At 33.8% G+C, this 16,831-nt stretch overlaps 2 protein-coding genes across 3 annotated transcripts; both read left to right on the top strand.

Annotated features, from left to right (window-relative positions):
• Positions 1 to 5,264: 5,264 nt before the first annotated feature.
• On the top strand, positions 5,265 to 7,571 carry LOC123897733 (F-box/kelch-repeat protein At1g30090). 2 transcript variants are annotated; one of them, XM_045948477.1, is made up of 2 exons: positions 5,265 to 5,447; positions 5,859 to 7,571. In XM_045948477.1, the coding sequence occupies exon 2, from the start codon at positions 6,101 to 6,103 to the stop codon at positions 7,316 to 7,318; it is 1,218 nt and encodes a 405-aa protein (XP_045804433.1). In that variant the 5' UTR covers positions 5,265 to 5,447; positions 5,859 to 6,100; the 3' UTR covers positions 7,319 to 7,571. The 2 variants fall into 2 exon arrangements, with proteins under 2 accessions (XP_045804433.1, XP_045804434.1); XM_045948478.1 differs by having other exon boundaries at positions 5,272 to 5,447; positions 6,072 to 7,571.
• Positions 7,572 to 12,399: 4,828 nt separating this feature from the next.
• LOC123898301 (outer envelope membrane protein 7) lies at positions 12,400 to 12,997 on the top strand. The gene has a single exon (XM_045949222.1). It carries the CDS (start codon positions 12,503 to 12,505, stop codon positions 12,722 to 12,724), a length of 222 nt encoding a protein of 73 aa, XP_045805178.1. The 5' UTR covers positions 12,400 to 12,502; the 3' UTR covers positions 12,725 to 12,997.
• Positions 12,998 to 16,831: the final 3,834 nt, after the last annotated feature.

The raw sequence follows: 16,831 nt of genomic DNA, 5'->3' as shown, positions 1-16,831 counted from the left end.
GTGTTTTTGGGTGGCGACTCTAGGAAACTCATGATCATAAGTGATTTGCTCACTCCACTAGAAGAGAATGACTTATTAAAAGAAGCGGAGAAAGTGAATGACGACCTAGGATGGGACTTGAATGGTGCGGTTCCTATCTATTGTTTGCACAAGGTGGCCAAAGAAGAAGAGCCCAATCCGGTTGTCAATCCTCAAAAGTCTTCCACTTCAACATTGAAAGCTTCAGTGAAGATAGGCTCTAAGAAATCTCCATCACGGTCTAGTAAGAAAGTTAAGAATCTCGAGCGAGAGAAGGAGTTCAAGAAGTTCATGAAGGTGTTGAACAAGCTTGAGATGGCTATACCATTGGTTGAGGCATTGGAACAAATGCCAAGTTATGCAAAGTTTTTGAAGGAGCTGCTTACAAAGAAAAGAAAACCGCTAGATTATGAAATGGTAAGTATGACGGAAGAGTGCAGCGCCCTCATCCAACGGAAGCTACCTCAGAAAAAGAAAGATCCGGGGAGCTTTACAATTCCATGTTCTATTGGAAATCTCACTATTGAAAAGGCTTTGTGTGATTTGGCTGCTAGCATAAATCTGATGCCGTTATCAATGATGAAGAAGATACTGGGAGCGGTAGCAAAGCCGACAAAGATGAGTCTCTCTTTGGCGGATAGATCGATTGTGCATCCGGAAGGTATTCTCCATGATGTGTTGGTTAGAGTTGCTGGATTTGTGTTTCCCGCAGATTTTGTGGTCTTGGACATGGAAGAAACTAGGGAGTGGGAACCTTTGCTCCTTGGTAGACCCTTCTTAGCCACTAGCCGAGCCTTAATCGATGTGGAGATAGGTGAACTCATGCTAAGGACCGATGATCAGCAGGTTACATTCAATGTCTTTGATAAGATGAAGTGTTATGATGGAGACCCACAATGCTTTAAGGTCCAGGTTTATGATCATATTGTTAAAGATGCTCTTAAGTTACCTTGGAATGCACACTACTTGCCACATTGTGGAACTACTTTTCCTTAACCCTTAGGGGTATTGGACGTCAAGCATCGGGACGTTAAACAAGCGCTGGTTGGGAGGCAACCCAACGATTTCTAATATTTTAGTTTGTTTTGTTTTTGAAGTATGTAGGTAGGTATGCAGCAGAAGCAAGGACTGAAGCAAAACAGGGCAAAACAGAACTCAATTACGCCGGGGGCGCAGTACAATCACGCGCGGCGTGATCCTTCAGTACAGAGGAAGGAGTTTTTAAAATATATTACGCGCGGCGTGGGGGTGCATCACGCGCTGTGTGAAGCCTGGAGATTTCTATGTTGCATCAGATGGAGATTTCTCAATACTCCGGGCTTCCTAATCTTTACTTTGATACATCCTCTTCCATGTACACCGAGGCGATGACTTACCGTTCTACCTTCACTCCTCCTACTTTTGGGACTTTGTATCCGGATGATGCCGATTGGGAGGCATATCAGGCAAGGGAGCTGACATCATTTCAGGCCAGACAAGCTTACAATTCTGGTCTGATAACTTCTGAGTTAGCTGAGATCGAGAGGCGCCGCCGGGTTGAGCAGGATGAGGCAGCTGCTATGGAGAGGGAGATGCTGGATGTGGACGGGCTGAATCTGAACTTGAATAGCCCTTTCACAAACTACTTCACTGGCCAGCCGGATGACACCGTTTGACGTCCTTGGTTATGATTTTCTGTTGCTGCTACTCTATCTCTACTTTTACCTTCTACTACTTTACTTTCGTTGGTTTGTAATAATAATTTGATGTTGCTTGGATTTGGCTGGATTGTACTATGTTAACTTTGAATTTGAACTTTGTCTTGTTTGATTGTGGAATGGTTTTTACCTTTAGAATTTGTTTCAATATTTTGGCATGTTCCTTCTAGTTACTTGAGTATCAATTGCATGATTTTCTCCGTGTGTAATTTGTGAAACTTGCAGTGCAATAGCTTGTTGCACTCATGTGATCAAGAGGCAAAGGAAGGGAACGCACACTTTTTGACCGGTTCTTGGATTCGACCCAACCGTGAGGTATCGAGCCAAACACTCTCATTCTTTCTATGTGTGATATCCACTCATGTATTGTCTCTCGATTTTGCTTGTCGTCTTTGTATTTGATTGGTACTTTTGTAGCACACACGAGGCATGTTTATTGGTACCTTGAGCCTTTTCTATCCACCCTTACATGTTGATTTATCCTTTGCTTACCCAAGTTGAGCCGAAAGAAAATATGTTATTTTTGCATAACCTTAAGAAAATTTTGATGAAAAAAAAGGAATGACTTTCTTGGAAGTTAGGCACCTAATTAGTGGTTGATGCGCATTGCTCACCACTAAGTTTGGGGTTGCTCTTTGGAATTAGCAACAAATAAAGTTTGGGGTGAGGGTCCTAGAGAACTTATACAAAGTTTTGATTTGAAAAATTGAGAAAAATTTCAAAAGTTGCAAGGCTTTAATCATTATGAAAGAAAAAAAAAAAAAAAAAAACAAGAAATGAATGTTGCAAAAGAGAAAAGACATCCAAATAGAAGTGATAGCCTTGAGTTACAAAGAGAATTGCAAACTTGTGTGTTGAAATGAAAATGTTCTCTAGTCCACTATGTTTCAAAAGAATAAGGGTTTGGTTTATGAATTTTTGACCTTATGGAGATCTAACTCCAAGTTTTTCTACTACTTATCCCAAAATGTCACCATCCACCCTAGCCAAGCCACGTTATAACCCTAAAAGACCTCTAAAGTGTGTGCACAAAGTGAACCGGATGAATTCTTAGACTACTTGCAAATTTATTGTTGACTTGCATTGATGTGTTGATTTGAGTGAATTACCAAAACTGATGAGTGTATGGGAGTAGTGTGATGGGATCTTAGAGCCTTGGTTGAAAAGTGTGAATTACTTGAAAATGTCTTGCGGGAACGATTGTGCAATTGAGCATTGTTTGCAGGTGGATCATTGATCATCAGGTGATTCTCACGTATGTATGATTCGAGTGAATTTAAGGAAAATGCCAAGGTCTTGACACAAAAGCTTGAGGTAATAGTTGTTTCCTTGTGGACAAGGAAAGGTTTAAGTTTGGGGTTGTGATGACGGATCGTCACACTCTCTAATCCATGCCTATTTTAGCAACGTTAAATGCATTTTAGTAGGTTTTAAGCAATAAATGTAAGAGAAATCTAATCATAAGCTTGATTACTTGTTTTGCAAGACAACAGGAAAAATTGCAGGAAATTGCTGATTTTCACTACGCTGGGGGCGTAGCCCATCACGCGCCGCGTGATGGAGATCACAGGGAGCCAAGTTTTCACTTTGATCACGCGCGGCGTGATGCCTACCACGCGCGGCGTGAAGCTTTGATCAGAATTGGATTGCTCTCTGACTTGGTCACGCGCGGCGTAGCCTTGACCACGCGCGGCGTGAAGAGAAGAGGAACAACTACATCGGGGGCGTGGAGCTATCACGCGCGGCGTGAAGATGGCAGAGTTGAAGATCAGAGACCTCAGATTTGATCACGCGCCGCGTGATACCGTTACACGCGCGGCGTCGTTGAAGAAAGTGCAACCACGCGCGGCGTGATAGATCTGGCGCGCGGCGTGGTTGCGTTCATTATATAAGGATTCTGCATTTTTCTGTTAAGGGGGAAAATTCGGCAATATTCATCTATTCTCTGATTTTGGAAGCATCAAGATCCAGATCAAGGACTCCATAGGATAGCTCCGAGCACCTCAATAGCATGGATTCTCAAGCCATGAAGTTGAAGCGAGGACGCGAACGAAGCAACATGAGGATCTAAGCTTCTTTTGGAGGTAGGATCTAGGATAGTCTAGGATGTAGATGAATCAATTGTGATCTGCTATATGTAAGAATGTACTCTGTTCATGTGTTTACTCAATGCAAATCTATTCTTAATGCTTTATAATCCTTCATTAGTGTTGTAATGATGTCGAGTTAAGTCACGTGCGAGAGTATTGATTTAATTTCTGAACTGAATTGCATTGAGCACTCGAGTGTTTCCGGTCGAGAGATTGAGACATAGAGTGTAGCGAACGATCGACGCGCTTTCATATCATTCGTTGTAGGTAGCTTCCGCCCGAGAGATCGGGGGAGTATCGACAACGAATAGAGTGGATTTTGACAAGAGATTGCGATTCACTAATTTGTTGATCCAGTTGTGAACACTTGAGTAGATTCGTATGATATAGTAGATTGCATGTGGTTTAGCTATAGACTAGGTGATTCCGATGATTCTACCTCGCTTTTCCATTATATCAAAGCACGTTTTCTAACAATTCATCACTCAACATACCCCCAATTTATGTGTATTTCTTGCATAATGTTTATGAACACTATTAGACTAGTTTAATCACACAATCCCTGTGGATCGATATTTTTATTACTACGTGGTAATTCGTTCACTTGCGAAAATTATCCCTGTGGATCGATATTTTCTTGCGATTTTTCTTTTGGCCTTAGAAAAAAATTTGGAATGTGTTTTCCAAATTTTTTACAAATTTAAACTAGAATTTTTTTCGAAAAATGCGTTTCGAAGTTTTTACTATAGACAAAAATGAAAATGCGTAGAAAAGAAAAACTAGGGGATGGGATGAAAAAAATTCTAGGGGTAAAGGAGTGGTTTGGCCCAATCGGCTCTCACTGACCCAAATAAGGTCTGGATTGAGGAGATGTCAATACAAATTGAAATTTGAAGGCTAAATTGTAAGCAAATCCTTTCATTAATAAATTTACTTTTTTATTTTTATTAAAATGTAGTTAATGAGCTTCCTTGACGAATCTCATTTGAGAGAATCAGAATTTGATTTTCGATAAAAACAATTTTTAATGATCGAACTTTACTTATCTCGTGGCTGAACTCTAAATTACTGACACAAAAACGAAAATATTTATTCTACTAGCTTATAGCTTATTTTTCAAGTAGCTTATTTATGAGCTTATAGTTTATAGCTTATCATATTTTGTTCCATTTTTACCCCTATCATCTTACTTGAAAAAAATTAAATATTAATTAGACATATCTTTTTCATGTCATTTCATACTTATAACTTATAAGTTAATTCAACCACTAATTTTATTAAACACTACAAATTCAATCAATTTACTTATCCGCTATAAGTTAGCTTATAAGTTATCGCTACTATGTCGTAGTCCTTTGCAAATTGCATTTGATAATAACACAAAAAGCGCGTGGTTTTCTTTGCATATATCTGCTCTACTGTCTACATATATACCACAAGATAACCAAATCTTTAATCTTTTTTTATTTTCTATTTTTCTCATCACAAACAAAAAAAAAACAATAATCGTCATCATTATCAAATACCCTTTTCCTCTCTAGTCTTTATCTTATGTTTTCTTTGTTATGAAGCCAAAAAAGCAAACACTACCTTCAATTCAATCTCATCTTTACTTACACACCAACCACTTTCTTTGCTTCTTGTAAGTTTTTTTTTTTTTGTTTCTTTTTACCTCTTCACTTTTCCTTGTTTTTTTCTATGTTTTAGTTAGCCTTCAATGTTTGTTAACATCAACATAAATTCAGGGTTGTCTTTCTTTTAATTCAGAAAAGTACTTTTGATGTTTCCACACTGTTGTCTTCATATAAAGTTTAGATTTTTATTTGATACTGTTTCTGGGGTGTTGTTTTTTGAAGACATGTGAATTGAGTTATTTGCTATTGGTGCAAAATTACACTTTTTTTGTTTCCTAAGTCTTGGTTAATGGTAAAGTTACTAGCTTTTGATGAAGAAGTAGGTTCCAAGTTTCAACAACATTTTTTATGAGTGAAACACTTTTATTAAAGTTGAATATTTAAGGGGAATTAATTTGTTGTTTTTTATCTGCTTTTAGATCATTGTGGAGGAGGAATTTGTGCTTCTTCTCTTTATTGTGGATTAGGATTTAGAGATTCCTTTTATTTGCTATAAAAAATGTGAGGGAATCATTTTAGGAGAATTTGGAATAGATTCTTATCTCTTGGATTGAAAATTTGGATGTTGCTGTTTGGTCTGATGTTATTCCAATCCATTTGGGAAACTAATAGGTTTTAGTGTTGTTATTAAGGGTTTAGGTGTGTATTTTGAGATTTAAAGATGCAGCGTGTTAGATTTTCGTCTCAACAAGCACCTGTTCATAAGCTAGGTGATCCTCAAATGACACTATCTCCTAAGTTTAGGTTAGCTGTGGTTGAATCTAGTTTAACAAATCCATCACCAGAGTTAGATAATTCTCTAAGAGAAGAACCTTTAATACCGGGTTTACCTGATGATGTTGCACTCAATTGTCTACTTCGTCTACCGGTTCAGAGTCATTCGTCTTGTAGGGCTGTATGCAAGAGATGGCATATGTTACTTGGTAATAAAGAGAGGTTTTTTACTCATAGGAAGCAATTGGGTTTGAAAGATCCTTGGCTTTTTGTATTTGCATACCATAAGTGCACTGGGAAGATTCAATGGCAGGTTCTTGACTTAACTCACTTTTCGTGGCACACCATCCCTACAATGCCTTGTAAGGATAAGGTTTGTCCTCATGGTTTTAGGTGTGTTTCGATTCCTCGTGAGGGTACTCTTTATGTATGTGGTGGCCTGGTCTCTGACGTTGATTGTCCTCTTGACTTGGTTTTGAAATATGAGATGACGAAAAATCGATGGACCGTGATGAATCGGATGATCAGTGCAAGGTCGTTTTTCGCCAGTGGAGTAATTGATGGGTTGGTTTATGTAGCCGGTGGAAATAGTACTGATCTTTACGAGCTAGATTCGGCTGAGGTATTAGATCCGATTGGTGGGAATTGGCGCGCTATCGCCAACATGGGAACTAATATGGCATCCTATGATGCTGCAGTGCTTAATGGGAAACTTCTTGTAACTGAAGGCTGGTTATGGCCTTTTTATGTCTCTCCGAGAGGACAGGTCTACGATCCAAGAACCAATAATTGGGAAAATATGGCTGTTGGACTTAGAGAAGGATGGACTGGTTCAAGTGTTGTTGTTTATGGCAACTTATTTGTTGTTTCTGAGCTCGAAAGAATGAAGCTAAAGGTTTATGACACGGAAACCGATTCCTGGGAAGCCATAGAAGGCCCCCCTTTGCCTGAGCAAATATGTAAACCTTTTGCAGTGAATGCTTTCGATTCTCAAATTTATGTCGTAGGTCGAAATCTTCTGGTTGCTGTCGGTCATATCTCTAAACTGAAACTGAAAGAAAATTGCAAAGGGAAATGGAACTTTGGCGTTCAATGGCACGTAATCAACGCGCCCAAAAGTTTATCTGATCTGACTCCTTCAAGCTCTCAGGTGCTATTTGCATAGTTTTTTTTTTCATTATTCTGTAATATTATGTTATGAATGTTTTTTAAATAATTTGTAAATTAAATATAGTAGTTATTAGAGGTCTTAAAGTTTGTAATAGCTATGTGAAGGTAAATTTAAGCGGTTTTTGAGTTGCTGTGTTACTATTAGAAGTAGTTGTTTGGGAAATGTTAGTTGTACATTGACAATTATCTTGATGTTTTCTCCTTGATCAATGTTTCAATGTAATGATTCTAACATCAGAAATTCTACATATATTTGTTTATGAAGCCATATTAGTCATTAGATGCAATTTTTGAAAGGATTAAAGCAAGATCACAATTCTTTGTTTGTATAATTGTATGGACCTTCTCCCTTATAAATTCATCAGTTGCACTTTACTTCACTGCAAACTTAGATAGCAAAGTACTAGCTCCTGATATTGGAATTCCACCGTGGTCGATATAATCCCAAACAGTTTCACAAGTACTGATGTCAGTAGATAGCTTCAAATAAGTCAATCCAAACAAGTTTCGGAGAGGTAAAGAGACTACCACAATGAAATGTTGACAGTGCTATTGTGCAATTTGAATGGCCATTAAAATTCTCATGCATGTCACTTGACAAATAAGAATTTGAGGTTCATTCAATTGTGTGTTTGGTCTTGAATGAGTAACATCTTTAGTAATTGTCATGTAATTAAAAAATCAAGATCAAATTGTTGGTCAAGGTTTAAGAGACTATAGTATGATAAAAGATCCAATATTATAATTGTGAAAGGCTTTATTAACATGTGTACATATTGGCTAGAATGTGTTTATGGGATTCCCATATCAAGGGTAGATTGTGTACATATTGGCTAGAATGTGTTTGTGGGATTCCCATATTAAGGGTAGATTGTGTGTTAAGCAATAACATATTTGATTGACACTTGAGTCTTCAAAGACCACACTCTACTATTTTGATTCTTCTATATTATTGTTCAAATAACTTCAACATAGTTCACAATTTTCTAAGTCAAAAAATAAAAATAAAAATAGTTCCCAATTTTCAAGAGGTGTTTTGAACAAGCATGTATCACTTGGAGTTGGTCAATAATTTTTATAAAATATTATATTATTATAATTGTAAATTGGAAATGCAGAGATAATTTTAGGATGACAAAGGGATGGATTAGATGAGTTTTAATGTAGTTTAATTACTCCATTCATTCTATGGTCTATTAATTTTTTATTAATGTAAAATAGATGAATAGCCTTTTGGATGGATTGAATGAATGGTATGGTATATATATGAATTATGTTGCCACCCCTAACATAACATATTTTAACAATATTACTGTTTTTTATATATAATACACCTGATTTTTTATTTTTTGTTAAATAGCTTAGTAGTTATAATTTCATGAATAAGTAGAGTATTCGAGGTTTGAATTTTGATTTTATTTTTGCATATATAACGAGATATCTTTATTAACCGAGTTAAATTTACAGAAACTAATACACATAAATTATATTAAGTTCACAGAAACATGAGTCATGAATCGAACCCCTGACCACATGTCTAAGGAAACTAAAATCCTTATCACTTGGACCAATTCATCATTGGTTTTAAATGTGCAATGAAAGGTTTAGGTGACTGCTACGGTTTTATTTAGTTCATAGACCAAAGGATATGGATTTGGATAGAGTGCAAATGAATTTCATATAGATCATTTAATCTTTGATTGATTGATAATCATTGATTTAGATGTTAAGATAAACTTTTAAAATTGTTTTAAAAAATTTAAAATCCAAGTTTAAAAATTGGACAAAATTGTTTAAATGCACGATGCAATTATTGTTATGATTAGATTGATGATGTGTTCTATACGTGGGAAATCTTTCATTATTTGAAGAAGTATCTGTTCTTGTTAGTTACAGTTTGGCTTCTCTTATTATTGGTTTTTGGTTGGTGAGCACAAATTATGAGTTTGGTAGTTGAAACTTGAAATCAAACTCACTTTCGTCGGTTGAGAAAAGTTTGAAGTTGTTCAATATGTTTTGGGTAAATAGGGTTATACCCCCTGTAAAATAATAGAGTTTTGCGTTACCCCCTGTAAAATATTTTTTTGAGATTACCCCCCTGCAATGTCAAGATTCTTTGCGTTACCCCCCTGGCTCAACAAGTGGGCATATGACATGGAAGAATCTTGACGTGGCATGACACGTGGAAATTAATTTATTTTTTATTTATTTTTAATTGTCAACTCATTAATTAATGTGGGTTTTTAATTAAAAAAATAAAAAAAAACTTAAAAATTGTTATATTTTTATGAACTTACTTAAAAGAAAGTTTTTTTTTTGACTAAAAGTTGTTATTATATATATATATATATATATATATATATATATATAAAAAATTCTTATATATATAATAACTAATAATAGAGTAACAAAAAAAAAAACGAAGATGAAAAAAAAACTAATAATAATAATAGTAACAAAAAAACTAATAATAATAATAATAATAACTAATAATAATAGAGTAACAAAAAAAAAAAACTGCAATACATAGTAACGCAAGAACAATCGCTTTGCCCTAACCCCAAATTGAAATTGAAAACGAAGAACAATCGCTGCATATGAACGGAACGAAAAAAAAAGTTTCTTTAAATAAAAAAATTTCTTTAAAAAAAAAAGTTTCTTTAAAAAAAAGTTTTTTTAAAAAAAAAAAGTTTCTTTAAAAAAAAAGATTTCTTTAAAAAAAAGTTACCGTAAAAAAAAAATTCCTTTAAAAAAAAAGTTTTTTTAATTTTTTTTAATTAAAAAATAAATAATTACTGAGTTGACAATTAAAAATAAATAAAAAATTAATTAATTTCCACGTGTCATGCCACGTCAAGATTCGTCCATGTCATATGCCCACTTGTTGAGCCAGGGGGTAACGCAAGGAATCTTGACATTGCAGGGGGGGTAATCTCAAAAAAATATTTTGCAGGGGTAACGCAAAACTCGCCTATTTTGCAGGGGGTATGACACTATTTACCCATATGTTTTTTAGTAGTTTTATAGGCTGGCTATTATTTTTTATTTTATTTTTATAAAAGAGGCAAAAAATTTAGTACTAACTTAATTATAAGTAGAAACACCACTACCAACATTAAGAACTACTAGTACTACAATAGATTGGAAATAAGCAGGAGCATAATTAATAACAGTATACTTCTAGAGTTGTAGAGGTTTAATTCGATGTAGAATAGCACATCCGAAACAAGAGCATTTGTAACCTAGATTTTGATAGAACACTCTATAGTATACCGGCTAACCTGCTGGTAGTACTAGTAGCATCGGATTATTGCTCACTAGCTTTTTAGCAGCTAACGTTTTTAGGGAGTATAATTTTCAAAATGTGCTAGACCAAATCACTCATCTCAAAATATACTTTAAAATATGTCTTTCAATAATCTAAATTACATATAAATAAAAGCTTTTAAGCAAACATTCTGAAATTATAAATCTATTTAGAAGTATACTTTCGAAAAGAGATTATATCATCTGACAAATGCTCTTCTTATATGCATTGCTCACTAGGGATACACAGAATAATCGGTTATAGTTAAAATCCACAACTAAATATTCACATTCAAAACCAAAAAACCGGTTAATTCTGAAATAAAATTAACCGGTTCATTAATATATGGTTAGGTTATCAAAATACGAAAATCAATTATTTAACCGGAGATCTATATTCAAAACCAAATTTTCAAACACCTAATGTGTTTTTTGTTTTGACAAATCAAATGACCCAAATCTCCAATTTTTCAAATGGCCCAAAGCCCAAATTTTTAAATTCACTATTTATAAATAAATTAATTAATATTTAAAATTTGTGGTGGAGGGCCGGTGGTCAACGCCTGACCACTGGCGGCCGGTACGGCGGAGCTCCGGCACACGGAGGCGGATGTTGGTTTTTCCGGTGACCTGCGGCAGACCTCCGGAGGCCGGTACGGTGGCCAACGGTGGTGCTCCGGCAGCCACCAACCACCACCCTTTACTATTTAATATTTTAATAAATAATAAATTACAAAAATTAAAAAAAACTGATTTTTTAATGTTTTTATATTTTACAAAAATCAGTATTTTCTTTTAGTTTTTTTTTCTATAAGCTTTTAGTGTTATTTTTTTTTATAAAGCTGTATTTTTTATTTTTTTAAAAAAATCAGTAATTATTTTTTAAATTTTTATTTTAAGTTTTTTTTAAAAAACTGAGTTTTTAATGTTTTTTATTTTTTAAATAAATATCAGTATTTTTTAGTACACAGAATAAAATTTTTTATTTCAAGAAAATATAATTTATTTTAAAAATTTTTCTTTTTAAAATGAAAAGTAATAAAATTTAAAATTGAATTTAAGAAATATCCGGTTTTAAATCAAATTTGATAAGTAACCAATTTAAAATCCAATTTATAATTTTAACTAGTTATAGAACCATAACTAAATTTTAAAACTAGTTTAGTAACCGGTTTTAAATAAAAAATGGATTTGGTTTTGGATCCTAATCCAAATAAATGGTTTATAAATGGATATGGTTTGGTTTTGGAGAAAAACCGACCATGAACACCCCTATTGCTCACATAGAAAAATACACCCTTAAAAAAAAATTCTCTTGAGCAATAGTTATAAACAAATGTTTATTTTTCATATACATTGAATAACTAATGTAGATACATTGAATATCAATTATTTAATGAATATGAAAACTTTTACTTATAATTATAATTATGACCAGAAGAACTATCTTTTAATATGATTTACACAACAACAAAATATCTTTCTAAAGATAGATTTACTTTTGTCACTCTACCCCATTTCTCGTGTGCCCTATAAAATTACTAAAATATCTTTGTTCGCTACTTGGCAGACACAGAATCCGGTACCTAAGTAGCGGACATTATAAAAATGAGAAATAAAACACAGGGCTGTTTTTTTGTAGGGCACGCGAGAAACTAGCAAAGTGACAAAAGTAAATATCTTGAAATGATGGGGAGATGTTGAGTAATTGATAAGGCCTAAAGAGCAAAATTGAAAGAATCTCCCCCAACCTTTGTTCAGCCCAAAAATATGTGGCCCATTTGAAACAGAGCATCATTGAATTAAACTGAATCAATCAAATCGAGAGAGAGAGAGAGAGAGAGAGAGAGAGAGAGAGAGAGATTGAGAAGCAATGGGAGCAATCACAGGCGCAGTGATAGCAGTGGTAGGAGTTATACTAGGTTGGATCACAATCGAGATTGCATGTAAACCTTGTCTTGAACAAGGTCGTCAAGCTATAGATCGTAATCTCAATCCAGATTATGATCCCGACGATGATAACAACGCCGTCACAGCACCACTCAATCCCACTCCCGCTCCCGCCGCATCCACCACCGCTAAAACCGTTTCATAACTTTTTATCAAAACCTCTCCATGGTATTATATATATATATATATGTTTGATTTCAGAATTGTATTAATCTTCGTTCAAATATTATTGTGTTGTTAATTCATGTAATGTAACTAGCTACAATCTATATATTACTATTATCAATTTATCTTAAACAAAAAAAAAAATGAAAATTGAGTTGGATTGAATTATTGTATGATAGAATTATCAAAATGTAGGTAATGTTGGGGATTTCCATTGGAATTTTATTACTGGTGGAGTGTGGTTAATTTATTAGTTTCTTACTTTCGACTGAAATTCGTTAATTCAATGTTGTGTTGTGGAATTGATAGTTACACTTGCATGAAAGGTAAACGGACAACATACTGTACGGCTAAAACCTTAAGAAACTATTTTAGGGACCAAAATGTTAAATGGAAACAAGTTTATGGAATAGACCGTTAATGTCTGTTCCATAAACTACTTAATGTGTATTGAGGAAAATTGTTTGTTTGAGAAGCAATTTCTGGTTTTACATTTTGAAGCAACTTATGATGTTTGATCACTTCAAAACGGTAGTGTCTTACAGCATATGTCTGGTTTTACATTTTGAAGCAACTTATGATGTTTGATCACTTCAAAATGGTAGTGTCTACAGCATATGTCTTGCTGCTATAAGGAAAATTGCATTGAACTCCTCACCGACATGGTGGGGGGAGAAATCTACCTCTGAAATAGATCCCAGTCACCTCGAGAAGTTAGTCTGACTCGAGAGATAGTATGAAAAATGTCAAACCTTTCGTCCGTTTACTGGATTATCCATCCCAACAATTGCTGGTTTATTTTTAACAACAATTGATGGTTTTATTTGCTGCTATCTTAGGATAAGAATCTGTTCTCATGATGCTATCAGTTGCCAATTATGGCTGCTGCCGTGTTTAGGGTGCCAATTTGCTTGTTGTCATGTTACTATGGTTGATATCGTATATCAAAAATCATGTTAAGCAACCATCTTTCTAGTGCCATATTTACACACTGGATACGATCATGTTTTACTGTCAATTTTGTTGAGCAATTTTGAACCAAATTGAACATGGCATGTAACTGTGGTAGATACAATTTAATTGAACCAAATGGAAGATAGAACTTGCGTTCATTAAATCAGTAAATTGGATGAACTATGTCTATGACAACATGTACAATTCAGGTTCTGTTATGTAAGAGCCAAGCTGGCGCTGTTATGTAAGCCGATGTTGTCAGGCTGAATGTTCGAAGAGTTAGTGTTTATCTTAAAATGATGCTAAATGTAGAAGAGCTTGAGGGAGATTACTGTTTATCATAAAATTTAGAAGGGGTTTATGTGTCATTTAAAGAGACCTTAGGTCAGGTAATGCAATTTCCTCTTTGATATATACCTACTGCTTATAAAAAAATTGGACTTCTTTCAAAACTTCACATCACATGGCATTATAATTTATTTGAATATAATGCCTGCTGTTTTAAAATGCATATAAAAAATATAAAGCATCATAGTTTGATTTGAAATGTGCAAGAACAGCAATAATGAAAGGAAAGATGACTTCTTTTTCGCAACAATTGATAGTATTGAATCTCTCAAGCTGATAGACACAGCCATGTTGAAATTTGGTTCTATTGTTAAAACTTCTGTTGCTGCTAGCAGGAAGTGAAACAATATAATATTTCTTATCTATCTCAGTGCTAAAAGAGGACTAGACTTACTTTGTAAAGGAGACATATGTAGTTATTTATTTTTAACAACTCTTTCATTTGACTACATATGCAATAGCTTGGAGAAAGCATAGTTTTTCTCAATGGATTCATGTTTAAAAATCTTTTGTTGCTATGCAAAAGTCAGAATAAAAAAAAATTGAGGTTTTGAAATATACAAATATATGCAACATAACATATTAGTGAAGGAGAAAAACTTCATTAGCTAAGAATAATATCAATTACATTAACTTAAAACATGAGTTAGTAGTCAATCTCCCCAGAAGCTAATTGAACCTTATATATAGAAGTTTCACATTATCACCACCAGTGAAAAATATTTGGATCAACAACCTTTGCAAATTGGTACTCATGTTTTCATAAAACCATGTGTCATATAGATTATTACCTCAATTAATAACGAACAAATGATTTTAGTAGAGGATACACAAACCCTAAAAACACCAAAATAAATTATATTGTGGAACCATCAATCCAACCACTCATCTGTTGCCCGCCAACCCCAACACGTGTGGGGACTCAATGAATTAAATTGTAACCAATCGTGAAAGATTATTTATGGACACTTTTTACTAAATGACTAAACCATGTTCTGCATGGGATATCGCATCCGGACACTCCCCTTATTCATCTTTAAGGTGAATTTTTTAGCCATTATACTACTTGATAGAAAAAAAAATTAGAGTAAAGAGGAATGTTAGGGTTGTACCTCTAACGCACTAGTTTAAACTCACTCAACTAAGTTTTATCATTGAGTTTTAAATACTTGCAATCAACCAATAAAAAAATTAATTAAGCTGTTCTTATAAGTTGTTTAAATATGAACCGTTGGAGTAAAAATATTGTGGGTTGTGAGAGATAAACTACTCAAAATGAGTTGCTTGGATTATGTTGATATGCTATAAATCGAAAATATGCCATCTCTCCTTAATTTTTTATTTTATTTTAATTTGTTACTTGTTTACCGGTTTCTCTTTGATAGGAGAATAACCATTAATTTATTTATTTTAGATTCATCCTCTCACCAAAACTGGTTATTACCCTTCTCGCAAACTCTTCAACAATATTTAGGGATGATAATTTGACCCATACCCAGAGAGTACCCGCAAAAATTATCCACAATGAGTAGGGTAAAAACCCGCATTTTGGGTACGGGCATGGGTATGGGTAATTACCCGCAAAAATGAACAGATACGGGTGCGGGTACCTTAGTACCCACCCCGCCCTATACCCACATAATATATAGTTATTTATTTTGTTTATTTTATTTATATTATTCTATTATATAATAATATATGTAAATCAATTTAAAACGATACAACACTATTAAACTATTACATATTTATAATAAAAATATTTATTTATAACAAAATTTTACAAAAATAATGTGAATATTTAACATAAATATGAACTTTAACATAATGTTGGTAATAATTTTGATTAGTCAATATTAAAATCTTTGAAATTTTTTAATTTTGTTAAAATGATATGATATTTTATAATTGACACCATTATGAAATTTTGAAATTCTTCTAAAAAAATAAATTATAATTGATCAATTTATATTTTTAGTAAAAATGCAGGTAACGGGTACGAGTATAGGGTATGGGGATGGGGGCAAAAGTTATTACCCACACGGATATGGGTACGGGTATTTTTTCAATCCGCGGGTATGAGGATGGATACTATAGTACCCTACCCATACCCTACCCATTGTCATTCCTAACAATATTCATTTGGATTTAACTGGTTGAAGTCTAATTCAATACTTCGGAAATGCAAAACAACCCATTGCAAAACACTAAAAATGAAAACATTATAAAAAGAAAGATAAAAAGAAGATTAAAGAGCATATAAGAGACTCGATGTTCTATCCAGCTCCACAATAACCATTTTAGAAACCTTTTGAAATTGAAGCCAATGTTATATAGCGTCGTATCTCAATTTGTACAACCAATTACCAGTAAATTTAAAAACAGAGATGACACAACCTCGATCTATTTGGGTGTGTTTAAAGGAATGTGTTAATGGTGTAACCCTAACATTCCTAGTAAAGTAAATGTCCAAATTGATCATTAAAAATATTTTGTTTACACAATCTTAAATATTGGACAAATTAATCTTCAATAGAGACTAAAATGTCCCCAAAAATTATTCTATCTTTTTGTCAAGACTAGTAGTTTAGATATTTATAATAAAAAAAATCTAAAATAAATAAAAAGATTATATGCTGCGCAGCACCGGTGGAAGAAAAATGCATTGGGTTCAGGCTTTTGTTCACATCACAATTGTTTTTAGTTGCAGTAACCGGTTGAAGGAAAATGTTCATTATATGAGAGAACCCTTATGGAAATCTCTATAATTTTGTGGAACCATATTTAA

The sequence above is a fragment of the Trifolium pratense genome, linkage group LG7 (genome assembly GCF_020283565.1).
Source record: "Trifolium pratense cultivar HEN17-A07 linkage group LG7, ARS_RC_1.1, whole genome shotgun sequence".
Lineage (NCBI taxonomy): Eukaryota > Viridiplantae > Streptophyta > Magnoliopsida > Fabales > Fabaceae > Trifolium > Trifolium pratense.
Note: the sequence above shows the minus strand (reverse complement) of the source record. Positions and strands in the feature narration are given on the sequence as shown.

Bases quoted from the DNA above. Each gene is read 5' to 3' on its own strand.
- LOC123898301 (XM_045949222.1), top strand. From the start codon at position 12,503: ATGGGAGCAATCACAGGCGCAGTGATAGCAGTGGTAGGAGTTATACTA.
- LOC123897733 (XM_045948477.1), top strand. From the start codon at position 6,101: ATGCAGCGTGTTAGATTTTCGTCTCAACAAGCACCTGTTCATAAGCTA.